We start from the raw sequence: 20954 nt of genomic DNA, 5'->3' as shown, positions 1-20954 counted from the left end.
TTAGCTCACTACCTCTTTGAAAAATGTAGCTGCTACAATAAATATTTGACACCAAAGTATGAAAATTCACATAAATTTATGTCCACAATTCCTGAAATATTGTGAGTAACACCTATATAAAATATAGTTTTGCATGGCAGGATGATTTTATTAGCGCTATTTTGGCACGCCTGAACTTCTGAGGGCTGGAGAAGCCACCAGTAAGTTACACACATCATGACAAAGAACCGAACTGAGCTCACTCGTACAGCGTGCGCATAACATGTCTGTTTTGCTGCAATTCTATCTTATAAGCATTTCAGAGTGTTTGTAAATCAGGTGACTTCATTATCTTTACCCTGCTCAAAACCAGCCCTCACCTCTGCCCAGCACAGCATACAGCACATGATCTATCCCCAAATAACAACTCTGGTAAAATGTAGCGTTTTCTGGCTCCTAAGCCTATAAATAAACGTGCGTGTTTCATGAGGATATGGGGATTACCCATCTCCGCAAATACACTGCTTCTAAAAGTAATCTGATATAACAGGCTGGAGGATCGAGTATTAATCATGCTGGGTTCTGGCTTAGCATAACTTTGGGCAGAAGAGAGGAATCTTCACTGCAAGGCAAGAGAGCATACCAGAACTACCTCGCAGCAGAAAAATTAAATGGATTTAAAAGTACACTTTTTTTTTTTTTGAGATTTTGCTATAATTCGGAACACAAAGTACTCCCACGATAAAAGGGCTGTAATGAGCCAAGGGCAAATGGACAGTGAAAATTACACCAGTGCAGAACCACCTATTACCACCGAAGTAGCAAGTACATACAGGGGAATGCACATGCATAGCGAATGCATTTTATTTTTTACTTCATTGCCGGCTGCAATAATTTAATTGGCGTAACCATGTTTCCTGTTATACTTCACCTTATAATCAACCACTAATAACTGTATTTCAACTGGAAACTAAGAACTGCAAGAAATTCTCTAAAAGTGACAAGCTGGTCACCCAGCTGTACTCGCCTCTACAACAATATACCTGAGTGGTCTCACTATGTATATAAAATTATATACCTGATCTTTAAGTTTTTACTTACAAAGGCCTTCCAGAATTGTAATATTTTTGAGTATAGACAGCATAAACTTCACCTCAATCCTCCTACCTTCCCAATCCTCCTGCCATGAGTAATTTGGTTTTAAATCACCAACATCCTGGAAATGAAGTTGCATCCCTGTGATTAAACCCCACTTAGTGCCGTGATGAACGCCAGGAGGTCCCGCTCCCCTCCCCAGCCCGCCTGCTCCAGTAAAGCCAATGCGGTCTGCAAACAGACGTATTTCTTTCAAACAAACATACTTTGAGTCACTGCAAATGCCTATTTGTAGCAGGCTCTGGTACACAGTCTTTGTTTAGGGATTCGGAGTTTGTCCAACGACCTTCTTTGAACACCGAGAACCGACTTCACAGGCGTTCGCAGTCGGACTTGCTATTTACTGCAGGCACCAATTTATGTTCCTGGAATCGTCTTCCCTCTCCCTCCTCCCCCCCAAAGCTGATTCTGTTGACTATACAGGGAGCTCAGGCTTTTAACTCTGAATCACACACGAGTTAGATGCCTGAAGGAGACAGTGTAAATACCCATCTGTCTGGTTAACAATTCTGTAAACAGCAACGGTACAGCAAGAAGACTTCCACCCACTCTTTACTCGGAGGTTAAATTCATATCCTTTTCCCATTTGTGAGTTTTAGCTATATCGTGAAGTGAAAAGTTGATGTTGATGATTGAAGAAACTATTCCTCAGATATTCTGCGCAAATGGCATTCATCTGTGTGTTAGGATGGTTCAAAGGAAACATTTATGCATCCTAGATTAATTTATTAAACGAAATTTATGCAGCTTGTTGCTGATGACATGAAAAATTTAGAGCCTCTGCTAATGTGCTCATTTGGCCTCCATGCAAGAACAGACTGTATTTCAATTATCTTAGACTATAGACAAAGAGGAGAGGAACAAAGCTTTTTACAGACTGTGTCCTTATAACTAAACCAGCATACTAAAAACGGATCGTGAATCTCTGACTATAACAGGACTGTTTAAAGTACAGCTAAGAAATGCCTGGAACATTGGTCTGCCTGAGGAACACCGTATTTCAAGCACGTCTTTGCAAATGTTTTCTTCACTCGAGTGGGTAACAGAGTGGTCAAAAAGAAGCTAGAAGAAACAGAAAAGGAGGAATAAGGGCAGAAGAAAAGCTAGGACGTAAGTGCAGTGGCAGGAACTCTTAACTGAGAAAAAGTACGGGGACAAAACAAGCTGAATGTCAAGCTTATTATCCCTATTAGTGTGTCCGGCTGGATGCCTCTGAAGGCTTCGGCATGGCACTGGAGTCAGAGTTTAAGGTGAACATACAAGGGTTGTGCCTTGTGATAGGACTGATGATGTTTGCAGTAGTTCTGAAGAGAAGACAATCTGCTGGAAGATCAATTGAGCTAAAAGTAATATGCCAAATAAACATGGTAAGGTTGGTTTTGGGACTGTAAACTCAACGCATGCAATGTAGAAGCAGCATCTATCCTCCCTGCTTCCTTCCTTAGAAAGGCAGATTGGCCATGGTTAAAGCAGGAGGTAATAAGGAATGCTGGCTCCTGGAGAGCCAACTCGTGCTCAATGGACTCTTCAGCTCATGCCGCCTCTCCAACTGACCCCTTTTGCAGGACTTGCCTCTCCAGTGCTCCTGATCCATGGGACTAAATGACATTTCTCAGCCTAAATAGCTCTAGGCTCCATTGCACAGGCTTTTCACAGCCACTCACAAATTCTTTTCACAGACAGTACTTATTTTCCCTGAGGAGCTTCCTTGCCAGACCCACCACCAAGTCACAGCAGTTTCTTGGTTTAATGCTTAATCCTCACTTTTTACTTCTATTCCTTACCTACGCTGTATTTTCCCCCTTCTCACAAGGTCACAGCCTTCACACCACTCTCTTATACACAAACTGTTCTGGCTCCATTTCCCAGAGAGGACATGGAAATTCTCAGGAAGACTCTTCAGAACATTTAGCTGCTGAACTCCTGAACATCTGAAGTAAGCAATGTTTATTACCTACATACACTTGAGTGGATCTTCAGGAGAAAAATAAAAAAAACCAGACCCAGGTCAAAAATACCCTACCTTCAGATAAAAAACAGACCCAGGTCAAAAATACCCTACACCTCTAGCATTTCAAGGAATTATCACTACAATTTTAAGCAAAATCAAAACAACGTCATCTCAGCCTTTATAATCCAAACACTGGTGAAATCTCTTGGCACAAAGTTGAACAGTTAAAAAATATCCCAGGAGATGCCCAACCATTAGATGTTAAACTAAATAACGCTTTAGAATATTTCCAAGCAACTGAGCATGAGATTGTGCTTGGAATCTTAACATTAGGCTAGCACTGAATAAGATGTTTGGTTTTAAATGTATACACTTACGTATAAAACCAATGGTTGTGATTATAAAATTCATATTTTACCTGAGATAACCTCACTCTTTTCTTTAAATTAACCTCATTAGAAAGATATAAAAGACATACATAAAGATCTAAGGAATATTCCTCCTCTGCTCCTAATATGTTCCTCTGCTCCAGCACATGGCTAAAACAAGAACAATTTCCCAACACTACCTTGGATACTTGTCCTTGCTGCTGGCACGTAAGATTACAGCCATGCTTTTTTCACTTTTAACCAGCTGATTCTGCACTTCTTTACCTCTTTTTCTTTAATATTAAAAGGCATATTTAAGCTCAACCACGTCTTTGTCTTGCTCTCAACTTAAAAGCGTAGGCTACTTCTCTCATCTTTACTGGGTGTTTAACAAAATCACTTTGAAATCATGTTAAAATATTTCAGAAGGTCTCCTGTTTCTTTCCTATTTGGCTAAATAGGACAAGAGGACAACTCTAATTACTCCTTCACGAGTTTTACAGAAGTCAGAACCCAACAATAAATGTAGCAAGAAAGGATTTCCTGAGATACGGAGAGATTCTTCAGCTATCACGTAATAGCTTTCCACTTTGCTGTGGAGGCATGAATAATTATTATTTTAAAATGGAATAAACACCATTAAAGAAAAGATGAACCAAAACAAAAGGCTTATTTATACATTCAGGTTGGCATCTGATCTCAGACAGTATATCCATAACTCAGCAAGTAACGTCATCGTGCTACCACAATAATTCAACTTTTTCATAGTTCGTGCTCCCTGCTAGGAAAATGAAATTTCATAGACTTTGGCTCTCCTACTAATCTTGCACCTCAATTTTTTTTCACTCAGTCATAGCACTACAGTAACTCTTTATAGCAAAAAATGGGTTTAACAGTGATCATAGTGATCTATTATTGTACTTTTTTTTAAAAAAAGGACAAGCTAATGTCATTTAAACGTTAAGATCTTCAGAAGTTCACTGAAAGTGTTCCACTCATGACAATTTATGAAAATCTGCTTGAAATGAAGGTAAGTACATGCTTGACTCTGCTGAAAAAGTCCCTGCATGAAGCCCTGCTCCACCACGAGCGCTCTGCTGGGCTACTACAGCTTGCCCCAAGGGAGGAGCTCTCAGAAAGTGCACAGCCGACTGGATATGGGAAAAAAGCAAACTCATTAACTTTTCTGTCAAATTTGCCTGCCTTAAATCCGTTACTGTAGAGTTTGGGCACATGCTCTTTCAAACATTTGGGCTTGTGGAAAATGATTCCAGCCGAAACACTTCCCAGGTATTCTGAGCTAAACTGAGGACGTAATTAGAAAGTTGGGGGGGGGTGGGGGGGGAGAGAGAAAAAGGGGGGGGGTGAAAAAACCCAAACAACCTTTTTTCCTGTGCTGACGGTGCCATAAAGCCTGACTATAGATACTGCAACCATTTCAAAGGCAGGAAAGGCTGAGGCCTTCACTGTGGTGTCCACTGGCTTTGAAGTGCCGAAAGCAGCTGCTCCCGGCAGATAGGAACCGTGGTGCTGCTGGAGTTATTTTTTTCTTCAAAATATACTTTCAAATCTAACAGCTGCAAGTAGAACAAAGTTGAGCTAAAGTATATTTAAAGAAAAAAAAGCCACCAGTTTCTAAGAGTGTTCTCAGTGGATACTTCAAAAGAAAGTGGCACTGAATCAGATGAAGCTGGAACCAGGAGTGACACATGACAGCTGAAACCAAATACTGCAAGATCCCAAATTTTGTCTTTGCTTTATTAACTTTTCAAATGCATTTGAATCCATTAACAAAATATTAACTGCCACAGTTTTGTATGGTTTTTTTTCTATTTCTTTTTCAAGGAAAATAAAAAAAAAGTATATATCTCTATATATCAGGTTATTTATTGATATAAATATCATTTAAATATCAATATATAAATATATCAGTATACCTAATCTGTAGGCAGAGCAATCTTTCAGCCCCAACACCAACAGCCCACGTTCATACCAGTAACCTCTCTGAAATCAAAATTCAAGGAGAATACTGTGAAGCACAGGCAACTTTTCATGCAGCGCAGAGAGGTAAAACCACAGCTCTCAAGCTCCTACTCTTCCGCGATGTGTCTCAGGTTGGAGAACTGGGTAACACATCAGTTCATTTGGTTCTTCATTACCAACTTGATTAAATTTATGGGCAACTGAATTGGCTGGTATGCTGCCCGTGCTACCTCTGCCACTCACCATGCCAACCTACACAAAATGTATCTGAAGGTCAATTTTCTTTCCCTTTGTGTATAAATTCCATTTGACAATTAGAATCAGCCACTTGAGGCAGAACATCTCAAAGCAATTACTACGTTTCTCAGGTAACTGAAGTATCCGGGTTTTGGTTGGTGTCTATTTCCCGACTGGAAGTCTGCTAGAGCCCTGCTGAAATGCACCACCAATTCTAATTTACTGCTCTATTTAAAGTTTAAGTCAGTCTATTTCTCCCCAAGCAACCACCAAAGAAATATGCAGTAAAACAAGGCAAGGAAAAGTCTGCTTTAAAAATGGTTTAGAAGTTCTGAAGCATAAATAGAGAGTAATACAGAGAAACAGAAGTTGGAACTACTGACAGGAAATTTTAAGAGTGGAAGAACTGAGCTCATACCACTCTGTGGCTGGACTGAAGGAGCTTTGTACTGCAGAAATGACAATACAAAAAGAATGTAGTTTCCAGTGATAACCCATTGCAATCTGCAGGAAGGGTCGCATATCTTTCATGTTCGCAAGCTTTCAAAGAACATTCCAAATGAAGTATGAAGAGAAATAATTTTTTAAAAAGGGCATAAAGAGGATTCCTCTGAAAATTCTTCTGAGGCTCTCATTGTTTAGCTGTTCAGTGCTGAAACTCTTTTCTTGGGTTTTAGTGATGTTTCATAAAGCCTAGCTGTTCTTTCTTACAGTAAAAACTAGTTATCCTAAATAAAAGTGAAGCAGGAAGCACCTCCTCTTAGTGGAAAATGCTTTCACTGATGTTTACCATATGATCAACATTGTTACAGAACACCAATGTAAAAGATTCACCAAAAAAGTTAAGTAACACATTAATTTCCTTTTTTTTTTTTTTGATCCAGTCTCCAAAAGGTCTGAATATAATAGGCACGATGATATAAGAAAACAAAAAAATAAACCACTACTAGGCATTATCATTTTCCTTTAATGTGCAAAACCAGCAGGTTATTTGGCAGAAGATTGTGTCAATGGCTTGGTAGCTCTTGCCGGGTATACAGAGTAAGAAAATTACCATTTGTAGGTAGGAACAGGATTGTCATAACCTCTGATGAAATTCAGATTCGTACTTATCTCTATAGATCATGTTCCTAAACCTGGGAACAAAATCTTTGAATAAATGCTTACTTTGGACTTTAAAGATGCACCGCAAATTATGAGAACTGTAAAGAAAAAAGTGAACCAACCATATCACTAAAATGGTGTGAATATAAGATTTCACAAAAAATAACCCCAACGCTTCCCATCATCCTCCCTTCAGTACGTCCTTTAAACGACACATCAAACTTCCTCACCTTTAATGCAAGCAATGGTTGCAATGGCTTTCATGTGAATAAATCATTTGAAGAAAGTCCACTGCCATGATTACACAGTAGTGACTGCATTTGTGCTTTCTACCCTTTATTCCAGAGATCATACTAAATCATGGCAGAGAGGTAGAATTCTTACTGTTCTTTTAGCAAGTGAGGTCATCCGCAAGACAAAACCCACGAAACAAAACCTCCCAATATCTCTGTAACCTGGACTGTTCCTGAATCCTTAAATAGAAGAATCATAAATAATATCACCCAGTAAAACAAAACGCCTCTGGAGATGCACCTATTGCTCGGGACAGCTTCTCACCCTTGGTCAGGTGACAACACAAGCAGTAACGCTGACAATTCTGAGCGAGGATAAGGAAAATACTTCGGTCAGAACCAACAACTCCCTTCGATTCAAATCTAGGCTGAGCGCCATGCCCAAAACACTATTGTTCCTCCCAAGCACAGGCGAAGGTCTCTCTCAACACCTACCAAAGTGATCCTGTTCCTTAATTAGTTGAAAATGCCCCTTCCAGATGGACCAGAGCAGGTCTTGTACCACAAGCCAACTGCAGTATTTCATCCTCTTACCAGCACAGAAAATAAACAGAAATGAAACCACATTTCCCTGATGGAAATGTAAACTTACATTCATGCAAAAGCATTGATAAGAGACAACCTCAAGCGTATGGACTAACTGTATCACTGCTAACAATTTTTTTTTCTATCCTTTAACAGGTGTTACCAAACAGACACCCTTTTAGTTTCATGACAAAGTACCACCTTACGCAAGTGTTCGATGGGCTGTTTCAGCTGCATAGCTCTTGAGTCTATGTCATGCGATAATTTCTCTGCTTCCATTTCTGTTTTTTCCCTTTACACTTCGCAACGCTACTGAACTCAACTTTCTTGTCTCCACCCAAACGTTTCCTGAATATTTCCCAACCCTGAAATTACATTAAAGAACATCACTATCAGTGGGCCAAAACAAGCATTCATATGAACACTCCCACTGTTAAAAAAATGATAAAAAAAGAATAAAACACTGTTTCTTGACAAGAAGAAAAACAGATAACACATTAAATAATTTCATCTGGCCATTATGAAAATAGGTGTTGCCACCTGTAGGCCTGGGAAACAACCTGAAAGAGTCAGAGGTACAAAGGACTGCAAAGAGGAAACAAAAATATTTTCTGTGTAGGCTCTTCCCCCTCCACCCCCATTGCATAAACTCCGCAATACCTATGAATTTTGCCTTTATACAAAGAACAGCAACGCACAGCAGGAACAGGATTAAGCCAGCCACAGGAACAGACCTACACCTGTGTGAGAAGACGACTCTCCTCCCCTCCACCCAAAGCAGCAAACCAACTTACCTGTTGCTCGTATCTTTGCTTGAGCTCTTCCAATTGCCAGGAGAATTCTTTGGATTGCTTTTCCCGGAGCGATTTTGATCTGCTTAGATCTGCTTCAACCTTTTCCATCTACGTGGTAAAAGAAAGGGAATATTTAATTTATTTTTTAAAAAAAAGGCATAGCTTGAAACGTCCTGACATTTCTACATTTGTTTGCAAACCATCAAAGACATGAATATAACTTGCTGAGAATGATAATAACACTATTTGTATGGAGTGAAAATTAATGTTCAGTGAGTACCGGATTATTAGTTACTTAAGGATATAACGATCACCTACACCGCGCCACTCCCTGATTACAAAGTATTGACTCAGTTTTCCACTTGACAGTGATGAGCACCCCATCAAAATTAAGTGAACATTTTTTCTAGACATATTTAAGACTCAAATATATTTCACCTAAAAATACTGCCTGCGGAAATTCAAGGGAAATCATGTGTGAGTCAGTGCACAAACTACACATTTGAAGTAAGTTTACATTAAATCAGTAAAATAACTTAAAAGAGAATTCTTTGGCTGCAAGTAAAGTTCTCTGAAGATAGTCATCGCCTATGAATAATGAGTCCCACAGATTCCAGCACACAGCATCAAGGAAGCAATTTCATAACGCAATTAACAAAGGCTTTTGTATCAAAAGCACAACTGCTAGCTGTACATCGGGCCTGTTTCCAGGGGAGCATATATATACACACACACACAGTACTACGCTGCAGTGCACATTCATCAATTACTTCTAGATCTAGATCCCAACACAAGCAGCAAATAAACTGTCTCCCTAAAAAAGACAGAAAAGGGGTGTAGCTGTCAGGAGGACCAGCGCTGCCACAAGTCCATCTGCTGTACCAAAAGAAGAAACGCATGAATTCCTGAACTACAAGCCAAAATCCTGTTTGGCCTGAGGGAGTGCTCTGTCTTCAACAAATGTCTCTGCCAATTGGCCCGGACATCACTTCGAAGCCAGGGAAAGAGGAGAAAAGACAGTACTCAGAGTGGGAAAAGCATTTTATTAGAAAATACTGCAGCAAGAGAGGAAGATATAGGGCTAGGAATAGTTGGCCAGATAGAAAGCGGAAAAATAAAATAGAAAGGAACAAGTTATTCTTCCAGTAGCTCTTGAACCTCACTTGTACTACCTGCTATTGAGAAAAGGCACTTAAATATTTTATGAATAATTTCTTCAGCCTCCGAACTTACTCAAATTGCATGTCCGTAGCCATATTTTATTCAGCTCAATAAAAGCCAGAAAAACAGAAGATCTTGTTACTTTATTAAAGGAATTTTATTTTTAAGAGAATGAAAACCTTCTAAAAAGTGAGATACTAAAACCATATGCAAAGATACTTTAACTCTACTGGCTTTTGTGCTTTTGTCATTAGGTCACATTAGTATACTTCCTACAAGTGCAATGAAGGCTCTTGATCATTATTTGCCAAACCCAGGAAACACTAGATCTAAGGTACCGTAACAGAGTCTATGTATTGTTTCTCTTTCTGCTAAGTTATTATTAGGAAAATTGCAGATCTTACAGTCAGAAATGTACCACTCGCCCACCAATGGGCATCAGGTGACTCTTAATAAGCATAAGCTTGACAAAATAGGAAGCAGAGGGAAAAAAAAAAAATCACAGAGCCCAACTAATGAATCAAATATCGATTACAAGAACTGAAAATGCCAGGCCCCATCCTACTTATCTCCATAATTAACTTTACCACACCCCAAAAAATGGTTTTAGAAGCCCAATATTTCTAGTGTAGTTAAAAGTGCAGTGTTGCTATAGCCACTACAGTCTTTGTTTTACAAGTAAGAAGTTCCACCTCATCACAAAAACCAAGAATTACCCAACATGTGACAATCTAACAGGTGATTTATCTAAAGAGTATGCGTGTGCAGAAGAATGAGAAAGGACAAAGCTATGAAGACGGCTTCAGTAGTGCTTCTTTGATGTATTTCCTTGAACCTTACTTCCTGTAGAACAGTACTGCTCAATCGTACAATCTCAGGTACTGTCTCTACACTTTAGCATGCAAGTAGGGACAGAATAAACCCATGGCTGATTCTTGGAGTACAGCAAAATTTATTTTCAAAATTTCCCACAGAAATATTCTAAAAGACATTTTCAGTCATTTTTAAATTACAATTACCTTTAAGTTTTCCAAATTCTTTTGCGTGTTTCTTTTTTGTTTTGGATTTTTTTTTTTTTTGCTGGGGTTTTTTAAGTGAATGAAACTATTATTAGTGTTTCGAGAATTAGACTATAGCCCTCATGGAGCGGAGGTAAGATATTACTTTAAGTCATCATGAAGAAGTTGGAGAAGAGTCTCACAGCACAGAAAATGTCAGATTGAAGTTGTAGGATTTGTTGTATTGTCCTGATAGGTCTTGTTTGCAGAACAAATCTTGCTTTTAGAAGTTTGTTCTTGCCTTTTATATTTCCAAATTCTAGTATTTGCTATCTGCATGAGTCTTAAAAATACCAACAATGCCTGCCTTACCTTCTCGCTTTAGTTGAAGATTTTCAGAAAAACACTTCACGAGAACAACAAAGAGAGAACTTGTTAAATTATAAACCAGCATCCTTAGAAACCCACAACAATATCAGATTGCAGCATCCTACTGTCAACAGCGAGCTTTGGTTATAATAGGGGAGGCTGGAAAACTGCGTATACGGTCAGGTGGAATTACAAGCTTGAAATATTTTAAGAGATTTCAACCACATGAGCAAGTTACTCCCTTCTCTGCCCTTCTTTTTGATCACCTGTCACTTGCTCCTTATTTCACTCATTGTGCCGCATTTGTAAAATCCCAATGACAACAAGTTTAACTACTGTTTGCCCCATAAGGAATTTAAGACACTAAAGTCGTTCTACTGAAATTCCTGCTACTAATTTTCAGGGACAGAAACAGGGATTTTTCTGTCCTCTGCACATGCCTGCCAGCAGCCACAATGGTTCTGTCCCTGTTTAGGCTCAAACTGATTACAAGACCTCATTAACGGAAGACAGAGTCGTTCTGAAAAGAGTAGGAAGAGACACACATTTAAGTGGAAAATTACAAACGCTATTCCATAGGGGTATATAAACTAACGCTTTATACTCTCACTCCTGAAAAATCCCTAATCAGTATCATAACCGCAGATATCTTTATAACAATGACAATTCTGGCTTTGTTAGAAAGATGAAACATCTGCTAACATCCCTTTTTGACTTGCTAGCAAAGACACTACATTCTGAAAGATTTTGATGTAGCACTCTCAAGTGAAGCATGTTTCTGGCATTATAAGATCAGAATATGCTATCCTACTGAGACAGAGTTTCAGAAAGGCTGGCATTGTGACCTTCTCACCTGCTGTTTCATTTCAGCATAGACTTTTTCTGAGTTCAGCTCCACCTGCCGCTTAAACTCCTCCAGGGCAGCATCTGCCTGCTGGGCCTGCAGCCTCTGTACCTCTGTCACCCGAGTCAGCTGCTCCTCCTTCTCCCTAGAAAGTCACAGAAAATTTTCAGAGTTCAAGTATCAAATAAAAGAACAAGTGTGCTAGTGTAAAAGAGAGGCCTTTAACCCTATCAGTTTAAAATAGTATTCAGATTTCAATTTCCTGTCCCAGCTTCTGCCAAACTTCCCTTAGCAATACTTTGAAGAAGGGAATAGAAGGCTAGAGTTATTTTCGCTTTCTCTCATTGAATTTCGCACACCTAAACATGGCGTTCGTAGCTTACGACAATGCCTCCGTCTTCAAAGTCTGCATGAGTTGAATGTTTTACTACCCGCTGTATAACCCCCCTTTTTTGATCTCACCTTTAAAAGTATATTGCCCCCCCCCAATATTTAAATGAATTCCTTCTAGCATGATCATCTTCTCCCATTAAAAACAAACAAAAAAATTATCCCAGTGCCATCTTTGCTCAGACGAGATGCAGGATTATTCACTGCTTGGCATATATCTAAATGCAAAGCAGGGTAATGCGTGACATATGGTACCTTCTTAATCTATTAGAAACCCATAATGCTGTAATAACTATTCAGCCTTTGGAGTATTAACAGATGTTAAATCTTTATGCAAAGATATTTCATATTAACAGCCTACTATTTGACATATTAATGTCAATACATATACAGAAATTGGTTTGGGTTTCTTAAGACGTCATAGTATATAAATAGTAATGCATGTATAACTATACATGTGCATGCACATATATACAAACATCTATAAAAATAGACACATCTACCATATTGACACATTCCAGACAAAAACTGTGATAACTAGTAAATATTTAAGAAATTTTGATGTGAGTCCTCACATAGAAAACAATCCGGCAGCATTATTAACTTTCTGCTACGCACCTCTATTACCGCAGGTCAGCGGAGTTGCCTGGCTGTGTTAAACCAGAGGGGAACACAATGATGCTATCGATGGCCAAAGCTGGCTCTGCCAGCGGTTGGTAACAGAAGACACATTCAAACAGACCTGTGGTTGACATTTTCATTTTACAGGCAGAGGAAGTACCTCATGATCAATTTCCCATTTTGACAGAACTTATTTCCATATAAAACCAAGAATCTGACACATAAGAGATGGAAAAGACCAGCTAATTCATCTAGTCTGTCACCTTGCCAACACTGAACTAGCTATTGCAGCACTGAGCAAGCCTTTTATAAAGGTCAGGAAGCTGCCAATCCCAAAGTTACAGTATTCATATCCTCTTCTGTGGTTTTCATACCAGACTCTGACAATGGGACAAAGAACATAATCCTACATCTTCACAAAGTGTCTGTTTGCGATGTAGGAGAGCAGGGTAATTCTATTAGCAAAGAGATCAAAGAAATGCCACAAGCCCTGGATAAGTATATTACTGTTTACTTTTACAGTTTTTTCATTATATATATTTTTTAAAAATTTATTTTGGTGCCCGACTCACAGCTGATGGAATAACTGAGACATGAGGAGACTACTAGTTTCCTAACAGAGGAAAGAAAATACCTTTCTTACCCAGCAGAAACTGGAGCAAAACAGAACAAAACCCTGTATCACATTTTTGGTTTTGTGTTCATAGCAGAGTGTGTGCAAATTTTCTTCAAATTTGCTAGAGCGCTTCCGTCACCCCTACACAGGTATCTTTTATTTCTACTGTCATAGCCATTCCACTTTCTAAACTCCTTTGAGGCGGAAGCATATCTGTACATTAATCTAAGTTACCACAGTCTCCATTCATTTACAAGACATGTAAAATAAAGAATAAAAATTACACAGCAAAAAGTCCCAACAACAAAATAATCCTTTTTTTTTTTTTTTTTCCCCATCTACATTCAACTGGCAAAAAGAGTGTTTAGGATTCAGATTTCTACTGCAGAGGATCCAAAAGATCAAAATTTCAAGTATAAAAATCCTCAGACACTCGGAACGGGCACACCAGCGACGTCTCCAGAGCTAAAAATGATACAAACTGATGAGCTAGTTCTGCGCCAGCTCTAGCTGCAACGGCATTTGGCTCAATTATCCCCTTGAAACCCACGTACTAGGGAGCTGCCGAATATAGAAGTTTTTCAGTTAATAGCTGTTTGATACTGAATTACAGTGAGCACATCATTCCCCACTCCCACGATAAAAACTACCAGCAGTTCACAAGAAAGAATATATGAGAGGATGAACTATCTTCCAAGAGCTACGTTCGGCACAACACCCTGATACAGAAGATGGGAGCCGGGAGCAGCACAATCCACCAGCAGAGCACTGTCCACATGTGTCACCTTGGAGGAAACACTGAGAGAGGAAACCTCAACTTCTCCTCCCAAAGATCCTTAATTCAGTTATGGGCACTGCGTAACAAGTCTCCCTCCCTGCAAAATACATCTAATACTTCCGACCCATGCTGGAAACAAAACCAAAACCCGAAGCCTGTTCAAACATATACACACTGATAAGTGTCAGGAGACATTGGAACAACATTTTTGGTCCAATCAGATGGAAATGCAACAAATGTAAATGTAAAAGGACAAGATGCCAGTCCTCGTGCTGCTAGTGAGCCTCCAAATTTTTTACATCTTCTTCCCAAGGAATATATTTTTACTTGGAAATATTATGATGTAAACTTTTAAGAATCTGGTTTTATGCACCTTCCTTACCTTTAAGGACTTAATCCCATTAATAGATGCAACAGCTCATTACAACCAGGAATAAAACTTCATTTAAGGATGTGTGAGCTAGCTCTACTTTTTGTGCAGTTAAGATTTGTACAGAAGCTTAGAAAACATTTACAACAATGACCATGGTTCACAAATATAGGAAAAGCTCTACTTTTTCTTCCCAAGACACTGAGCAATGTGCCTTGCATGAAGCACTAAAATATTCACTTTGAAGATTATTTTTTTCAGTTGGACTAGTTGTGGGGGCCGAATACAATACAAGTATATCACTTAAATCCCCTAAAGCTGAGCCGGCTGGAATATAAAAATAGGGTGAATTTACTCTTTGGCCCCAATTTAAAAAGCAGCAAATTCCTCTTGTTTCAGCATATAAAGGATACGGCAATAGAATTAGCAATCTTATACAGCACAAACCATCTCAGTGGAAGTTGACTATGAAGTCCAGAATTGCAATTTCAGAAAGCAGCACTCTGAAGTGCACTGATAAATGGAAAATATAAACATCTTACACTCTTCCTCTTCATGCTTAATCATAAATATTTTCCTTGCTTCATAAAATGACTTCCAAGAGGTAACAAGTAAACACAGTAAGACATTACAGCATTGCAAGTCAAGTTAATGAAACACAGGGCAATCCAGTGATTTACATGAGAGGTGAAATAAACTCAAGATGTCCCAGCAAATGCGGTATGAACCAGCATTGGCACTTGCAAGGTTCCCACCATTCCCTGTACGAAAGCTAGGGCTGACCAACAGCAAACAAGAACAGGGATGCACCTGTCTCGGTCACAGCCTCTTCAATAAATTAGAAGATTTTAGACGGCATGTAAGCATACAGATGTACAAAATGTGTACCTCCATGAGCCACATGTGGACAACTTCTGTGGACAGCAAGTTTCACATCTCATTACCAAATCTGTGCACAAGCGCCCTGTGCGTAGTTCAGAGAGTTTCTCAGTGATGAAAAATAACTAGACTGTGAATATCCTGATGTTTTCTTATAAAAACTATACCAGGCTGAATAAGCTTCTGAAACTTAGATTCTGATGGACTCCACAAGCGGGAGAGGCTTCACTCTTATCTATCACAGGTTAGTATGACTCTGGTTTTATGCCTGTGGATAAAAATTAATCTTGCTCTGTAAGGTTGAGGCACAGAAAAGCAGAGTAATGGCTGAGCCTTCAGTCCCACTGATGAAGCCAAGATCTTCAACCAGTGACCTGCTCGGAGGCCAGGTTCTCCTACTGATTACCTTGATGATCCCACATTACATATATGCACTGACCCTATGTATTTAGATCTGCTGTACACACAAGGTTTTGCCCATTCCTTCTCTTCCCCAAACATTAATACTTCTGAGGGAAAACTGCTTCACTACCCCACCAAACTGCAAACTATTGACTTGCTGGAAGGCAGCTGAAGGAGGATATTGCTGAGTTTGTTTCTAAGCAGCTTTCCTTTTTGTTTGTTGACTCAAGAAAAAAATTTACTCTTTACTAACCTATGCTGAAACAAAATCCATGATCACCATTTATATAGTCAATTTAGATTTTAAAAAGCCCTATAGAAACACATGTTCCCAAAGGAGGAGACAGCTCGCTAGACAACATAATACCCAGGATACTGAGTAGCTAAAAACATAACCACTGTCAAAACATGAATGATCTGCCCATGCAAAAACAAAATTCAGGAAATCTACCTCAGCATCGCTTGTATATAAGTTACAGACGTAAGTACTCATCCAGTGTACGGACACATATGTTTCCATATACTAAGTCTTTTATAAGTGATGCCACGATCTTGCTCCTCATCTCAGAGACCCTCTGAGGTGCTCTGAGGGCACGGAGGTGCCCTGATACTGGCAGAACTCCACATGAAAGCAGCAGTTTATTGATTGATAGCCAAATGCGAGACCCATGACACCACTTTTTAGCTGGGTGCGATAACCATTAAAAACCACTCCACCCAACAGTCCTTCTAATCTAACTTCCAGAATGCAGACTATTTCAACTACATAATAATGTATTAAGGCCTAAAGTATCATGTATTTGTAGAAAGAAGGGGTTACTGGTTTAGTTTAGTGTTACAGAAAAACACTTCAGTAGTAATAACAATTCTCTGAAATACACAAAACCCCCAATTTTACTTCTGCTCTACTATTTTTAATAAACAGTGACAGTTAAGTAACAGCTTTCTGTGTAAATTACATATTGGGCCTAAATGCACCCGTCTTAGCTGTGGTTAGAGTATCTCGCTGTAGAGGCGGTTATTACCAGCGAACAATGAGGAACAACGAGGGTTCTCCTACGACACGAACGCCCAGACATATGGAATATGTGCAGAACACTTCTTTTTGGTGTGGAGAGGAAGAAAGACAGTGTGAAGTCATTCAAGCGGAATGATAACTAAACCAAAGCCAGATCAAAGGAACGAAGAAGAAAGACTGAAATGTGAAGCTGAAATATTTATTGCCTTCAAAACATCATCCCTATCATGTCCCTGGGCACTTCAATATTTCGAAGTTGTTAGAAAGCATTCTAACTTGTTTCATCATTTCAAAGAAATAAAGCCAAAAATGTAAAGTAGAGAACAATTTTATCTTTCGTTCCCTGATTTTTAAGGGATAAGATGAGCTTGTCTTTATGAGAAAAAGCACAAATCCACTTATAAGTTGTTCACAGTTTGCATAATTTGAGATGTTAACATCAAAAAGCTGGTCTGCATTCCTTCAAGTAAGCTATAACAATGAATGACATTTACAATACAATTACTATTTTAAACTACATATTTATGTTTTAAATAAATCATGAGATAACATTAACAAACTAAACCACTACTTAAAGCTGTTAATGAATTTAGACTAAATAATATTCCGTGTGTGTATATCACACTTCTGGGAAATAAGAAGAATAAGGCATTACTTTCAAAATTAATGGCTCACAAATTAACTAGACATCGGTTAAGCACATAATAATGATCATAACTATTTCTCATTATAATAACGACAGGGTACTGTTGTGCTAGGTGCTTTGCAAACAGCATAAAACAGCAACTGCAAAATGATGAATGAGATGTGGGTTAAAAGGCTGGGTAAGTGTTGTAAATGTGGCTGGAAAGGAAAATGTTATAATTTTGCTCAACACTGCAGAAACTGTCTACAAGATTTAGATACACCACATATACGAAAGGCCACAGAGGCTCAGTTATCAAGAGAGGAGGATTAGAACAGAGATTAATAGTCATGGCTTTTACGTGCTGAGATGACAGCTAAACCTCAACAAGGAGAAGATGGAGAGGAGAATTAGAGAGACAGGTGTAGATAATGGCTTAGATAAAAGGAGACAAGACTTGTAATTAAAAGGTGGACCATAAAGTCAGCAGCACAGAGAGTAAATAGATTCATGAGATACCCAGAAGAGGTGCAAAGAAGGAAAAGATAGGGATCAGAGAACAGTGCTGTGGCACAGAAAGCTGGAGGCAAATAAACTAAACTATCTGAAGGACAAAGTACAGGAGAGATCACCGAGCAGAGGAGGAGAGCCAGGCAAGAAGAATCACTTAATACTACCAAAGAACAGCCCAAGATGTGTTATGAGTGGCACAGCCAACAGCAGTTGGCAAATCAAAGACGACAAGGATGAAATAACAGTATTAAGACTGTCTCAAATTTTGCCAGTACAGAATTCTAAATGAAACATCTAACTAATTACTTCAGCTTGAAGCATGCCAGATTTATTATTTCAAAGAGGTGCTGATAAAAATACCCTGGGACAAAAAGCCTTTAAGAAAATAAATTATTTCCCACCAAACCTATTTCTCTTCTACCCTTAGACAATCATGGCTACACTACCAAATACCAGTTCTGAATAAGCAAGTAAAGAATCCAAAAAGCAAGCATATCACTTGCCAGTACAAGGAGGTACAAGGATACAGCATTCATTCTGTCACCCAACATATTTAAGGTAACTATTTTTATGGCTAAAATAATTGTACTATTATACTTTAGGATGGACAACACAGTAACTCAAAACTGAGGAATAATGAGTATTTACTCAGCTCATCAATTTCTTCTTTCTAAGGGGCTGGTATGGTGGACATGGGTTTTCACTCCCCTCCCCACCCCCACAAATGTACTATCTGACATATCACATTTAATTCCTCGAAGAAGGTTGTGTTATTGATGAAGCTGGAGGAAAGTTCTACAAAGCACGTAAAAAGCAGAAGTAAACTTAAGATTACCAAGGGTAATTGAAGTCTAGCAATTTTAATCATCCAACAACAACAACAAAAGGAACAAAGTCACTCCTTGTACTATTTCTGTAGATAGTTTTTAACTGACCCAAAAAAGGTGACAGCCTGAAACATTTCATGCTTATTAAAAATCAGTAATTGAATTCAATCATCTGTAAGACTTTCTTTAGCCAGCCAAAGGGTCTTCTCATTTCATCAGTGTTTTGGGAACTATATAGTCTTGGAACATACTGCACTGAATCTAGAAGATACGCCTATGTAAAAGGGAAGCCTTTTGGAATAAAAAGGGAACAATTCTGACATTTGTGTTAACTACTTTTATATTCATTCAGGGAGGTCAAAATCTGTAGCCCTTAACTATATTAATTATTAGAATAGCAATTTACAGCAGTTAACTTAAGTGTTATAGCATGAGACATGGATGCTGTTCATCTCACAAAGCAATACTTTTCATTTCACCCAGCTATATATTATGTTGAAGCATCTTCATAGTTGATATCAATAAAAAGGTGTCATATGATATCTCTACAACCATCCTGAGTGACATAGCAGTCCCACAGACAAGGATTAAAAATGAGCTGTTACTTTTTTCTGTACAACTGAAGCTTCCTTTAAATACATATTTCATTATTGCCAGTAGGTCTCCAAAGAAACTGGTGAAAGAAAATGAAAGGCTGTAAATAGTTAATAGAACACTATTTTTTCTTTTAAGTGAGACTATTAAATAAAGCTACCACATTTTTTTGTCCCCTGTTCATACTTTACATTGTGCCCCCTAGAGTGAGGGTTATGTCAGCATGTTCACTAGGGCTAAAGGAATGTTTACAATATGCTGGAAACTTTGACTGGTTTTGCTCTAAAAGGTTTCAGATGCTCAAACAGAGCACCAACTGGAGAACAGCTGGCTGTTTTTCCACTGACTCTTAGAGGAATAAAAAAAAAAAAAAAACACAACACCAAAAACACACAGCCCTGTTTTAAAGAGTAAAATTATACCCAAACTCTTCAGCCACTTGACATCACCACTGGTTTTAAATCACAAAGTTTGCTTTTTTCATCGTATTGCAACTGTTGCCACAAGACAACACTAAACATTTTAACAAAAGAGAATGATGAACACAACGAGCATGACTATAAACCCTTAACAATGCTCTTTATTGCAACATTTGGAATTAAAGACAATGCCTTCTCATATTTCTTTAATTATTTCCGGCTTTAAATAGTAATAGCTTTTCCATTCCTACAAGAATTCCTCCACACACAAGTACTTCATTTTTAAGGAAAACCGGAATTAACTACAGGAACACAGCTACACTTAGGCAATTATCCTAAAAATATTAACAACAAGTAATTATTCAGAATCTGGATTCAACTTTGAGGAGCAAGAAAGGGAAAAAAAAAATCAACTTGTGGTTAAAGCTATCACTCCATTTATTTATTTATCGTCGTATTGAAGATTACCACGCGGTTGTACTTCTCTGTGTGCAATGGCGTTTATGACATCCACCACCACAGCAAGTCCATACACCACCATCCACACGGTACTATTCTGAAGAAGCTGTTTAAAAACTAAGTTCTCAAGCGGTTTGGTATCATTCAATTCTCAAAACCCACTGTAACTGACAGGTTTTTAAAGATACAACTCCTGTATACTTTGAAAGTCCAAACTTAGCTTTGTTTTTTTCAGAATATTGGGATCCAACACAACAGTAAATGTCAAATAATGCAACTGTAACCTGCAAAACAAAATGAAATCATATTAACTATGTATTATATCTCCTTCTGTCATCTATTTTCAAGCCTTTATTTTTCCTTGCCTTCATGTGTTTCCCTCTTTATTATCTCAGAAGCATTATGTATACCATCTATGTCTCTCAGATTTACATACCCTTATTTCTTCTACATTGTTCCTTTTATGATAATACAGAGAAAAGAAAAATCATATAAACACCATGGGAACTTTACATGAGATTAGCAATCTCAAAGACTAAGACACCTTTACATAAAACTTCTGGTGCTAAAATTTGGTACATTTTTACATATTCTGAACAAAGCAAAATGAGCCTTTCAGGCCAAATCTGGGCCTTCTCTTTGTATATCAAAGAAAGTAGACAATGAAAAATGAGTCATCACA

The 20954-nt window shown here is 38.4% G+C and overlaps 1 protein-coding gene across 8 annotated transcripts in view; it reads right to left on the bottom strand.

The window, feature by feature from the left end:
* CEP112 (centrosomal protein 112) overlaps window positions 1-20954 on the bottom strand; it is a 173201-nt gene that overhangs the window by 94338 nt on the left and 57909 nt on the right. For all 8 annotated transcript variants that reach the window (XM_064467132.1, XM_064467135.1, XM_064467134.1 and 5 more), the window contains 2 exons: window positions 11771-11906; window positions 8390-8497 (listed from right to left, as the gene is read on the bottom strand). In XM_064467132.1, coding sequence (XP_064323202.1) covers window positions 8390-8497; window positions 11771-11906 — 244 coding nt within the window. The remainder of the gene's footprint in view (window positions 1-8389; window positions 8498-11770; window positions 11907-20954) is intronic.

This window comes from Phalacrocorax carbo, chromosome 16 (assembly GCF_963921805.1).
Source record: "Phalacrocorax carbo chromosome 16, bPhaCar2.1, whole genome shotgun sequence".
NCBI lineage: Eukaryota > Metazoa > Chordata > Aves > Suliformes > Phalacrocoracidae > Phalacrocorax > Phalacrocorax carbo.
Note: the sequence above shows the minus strand (reverse complement) of the source record. Positions and strands in the feature narration are given on the sequence as shown.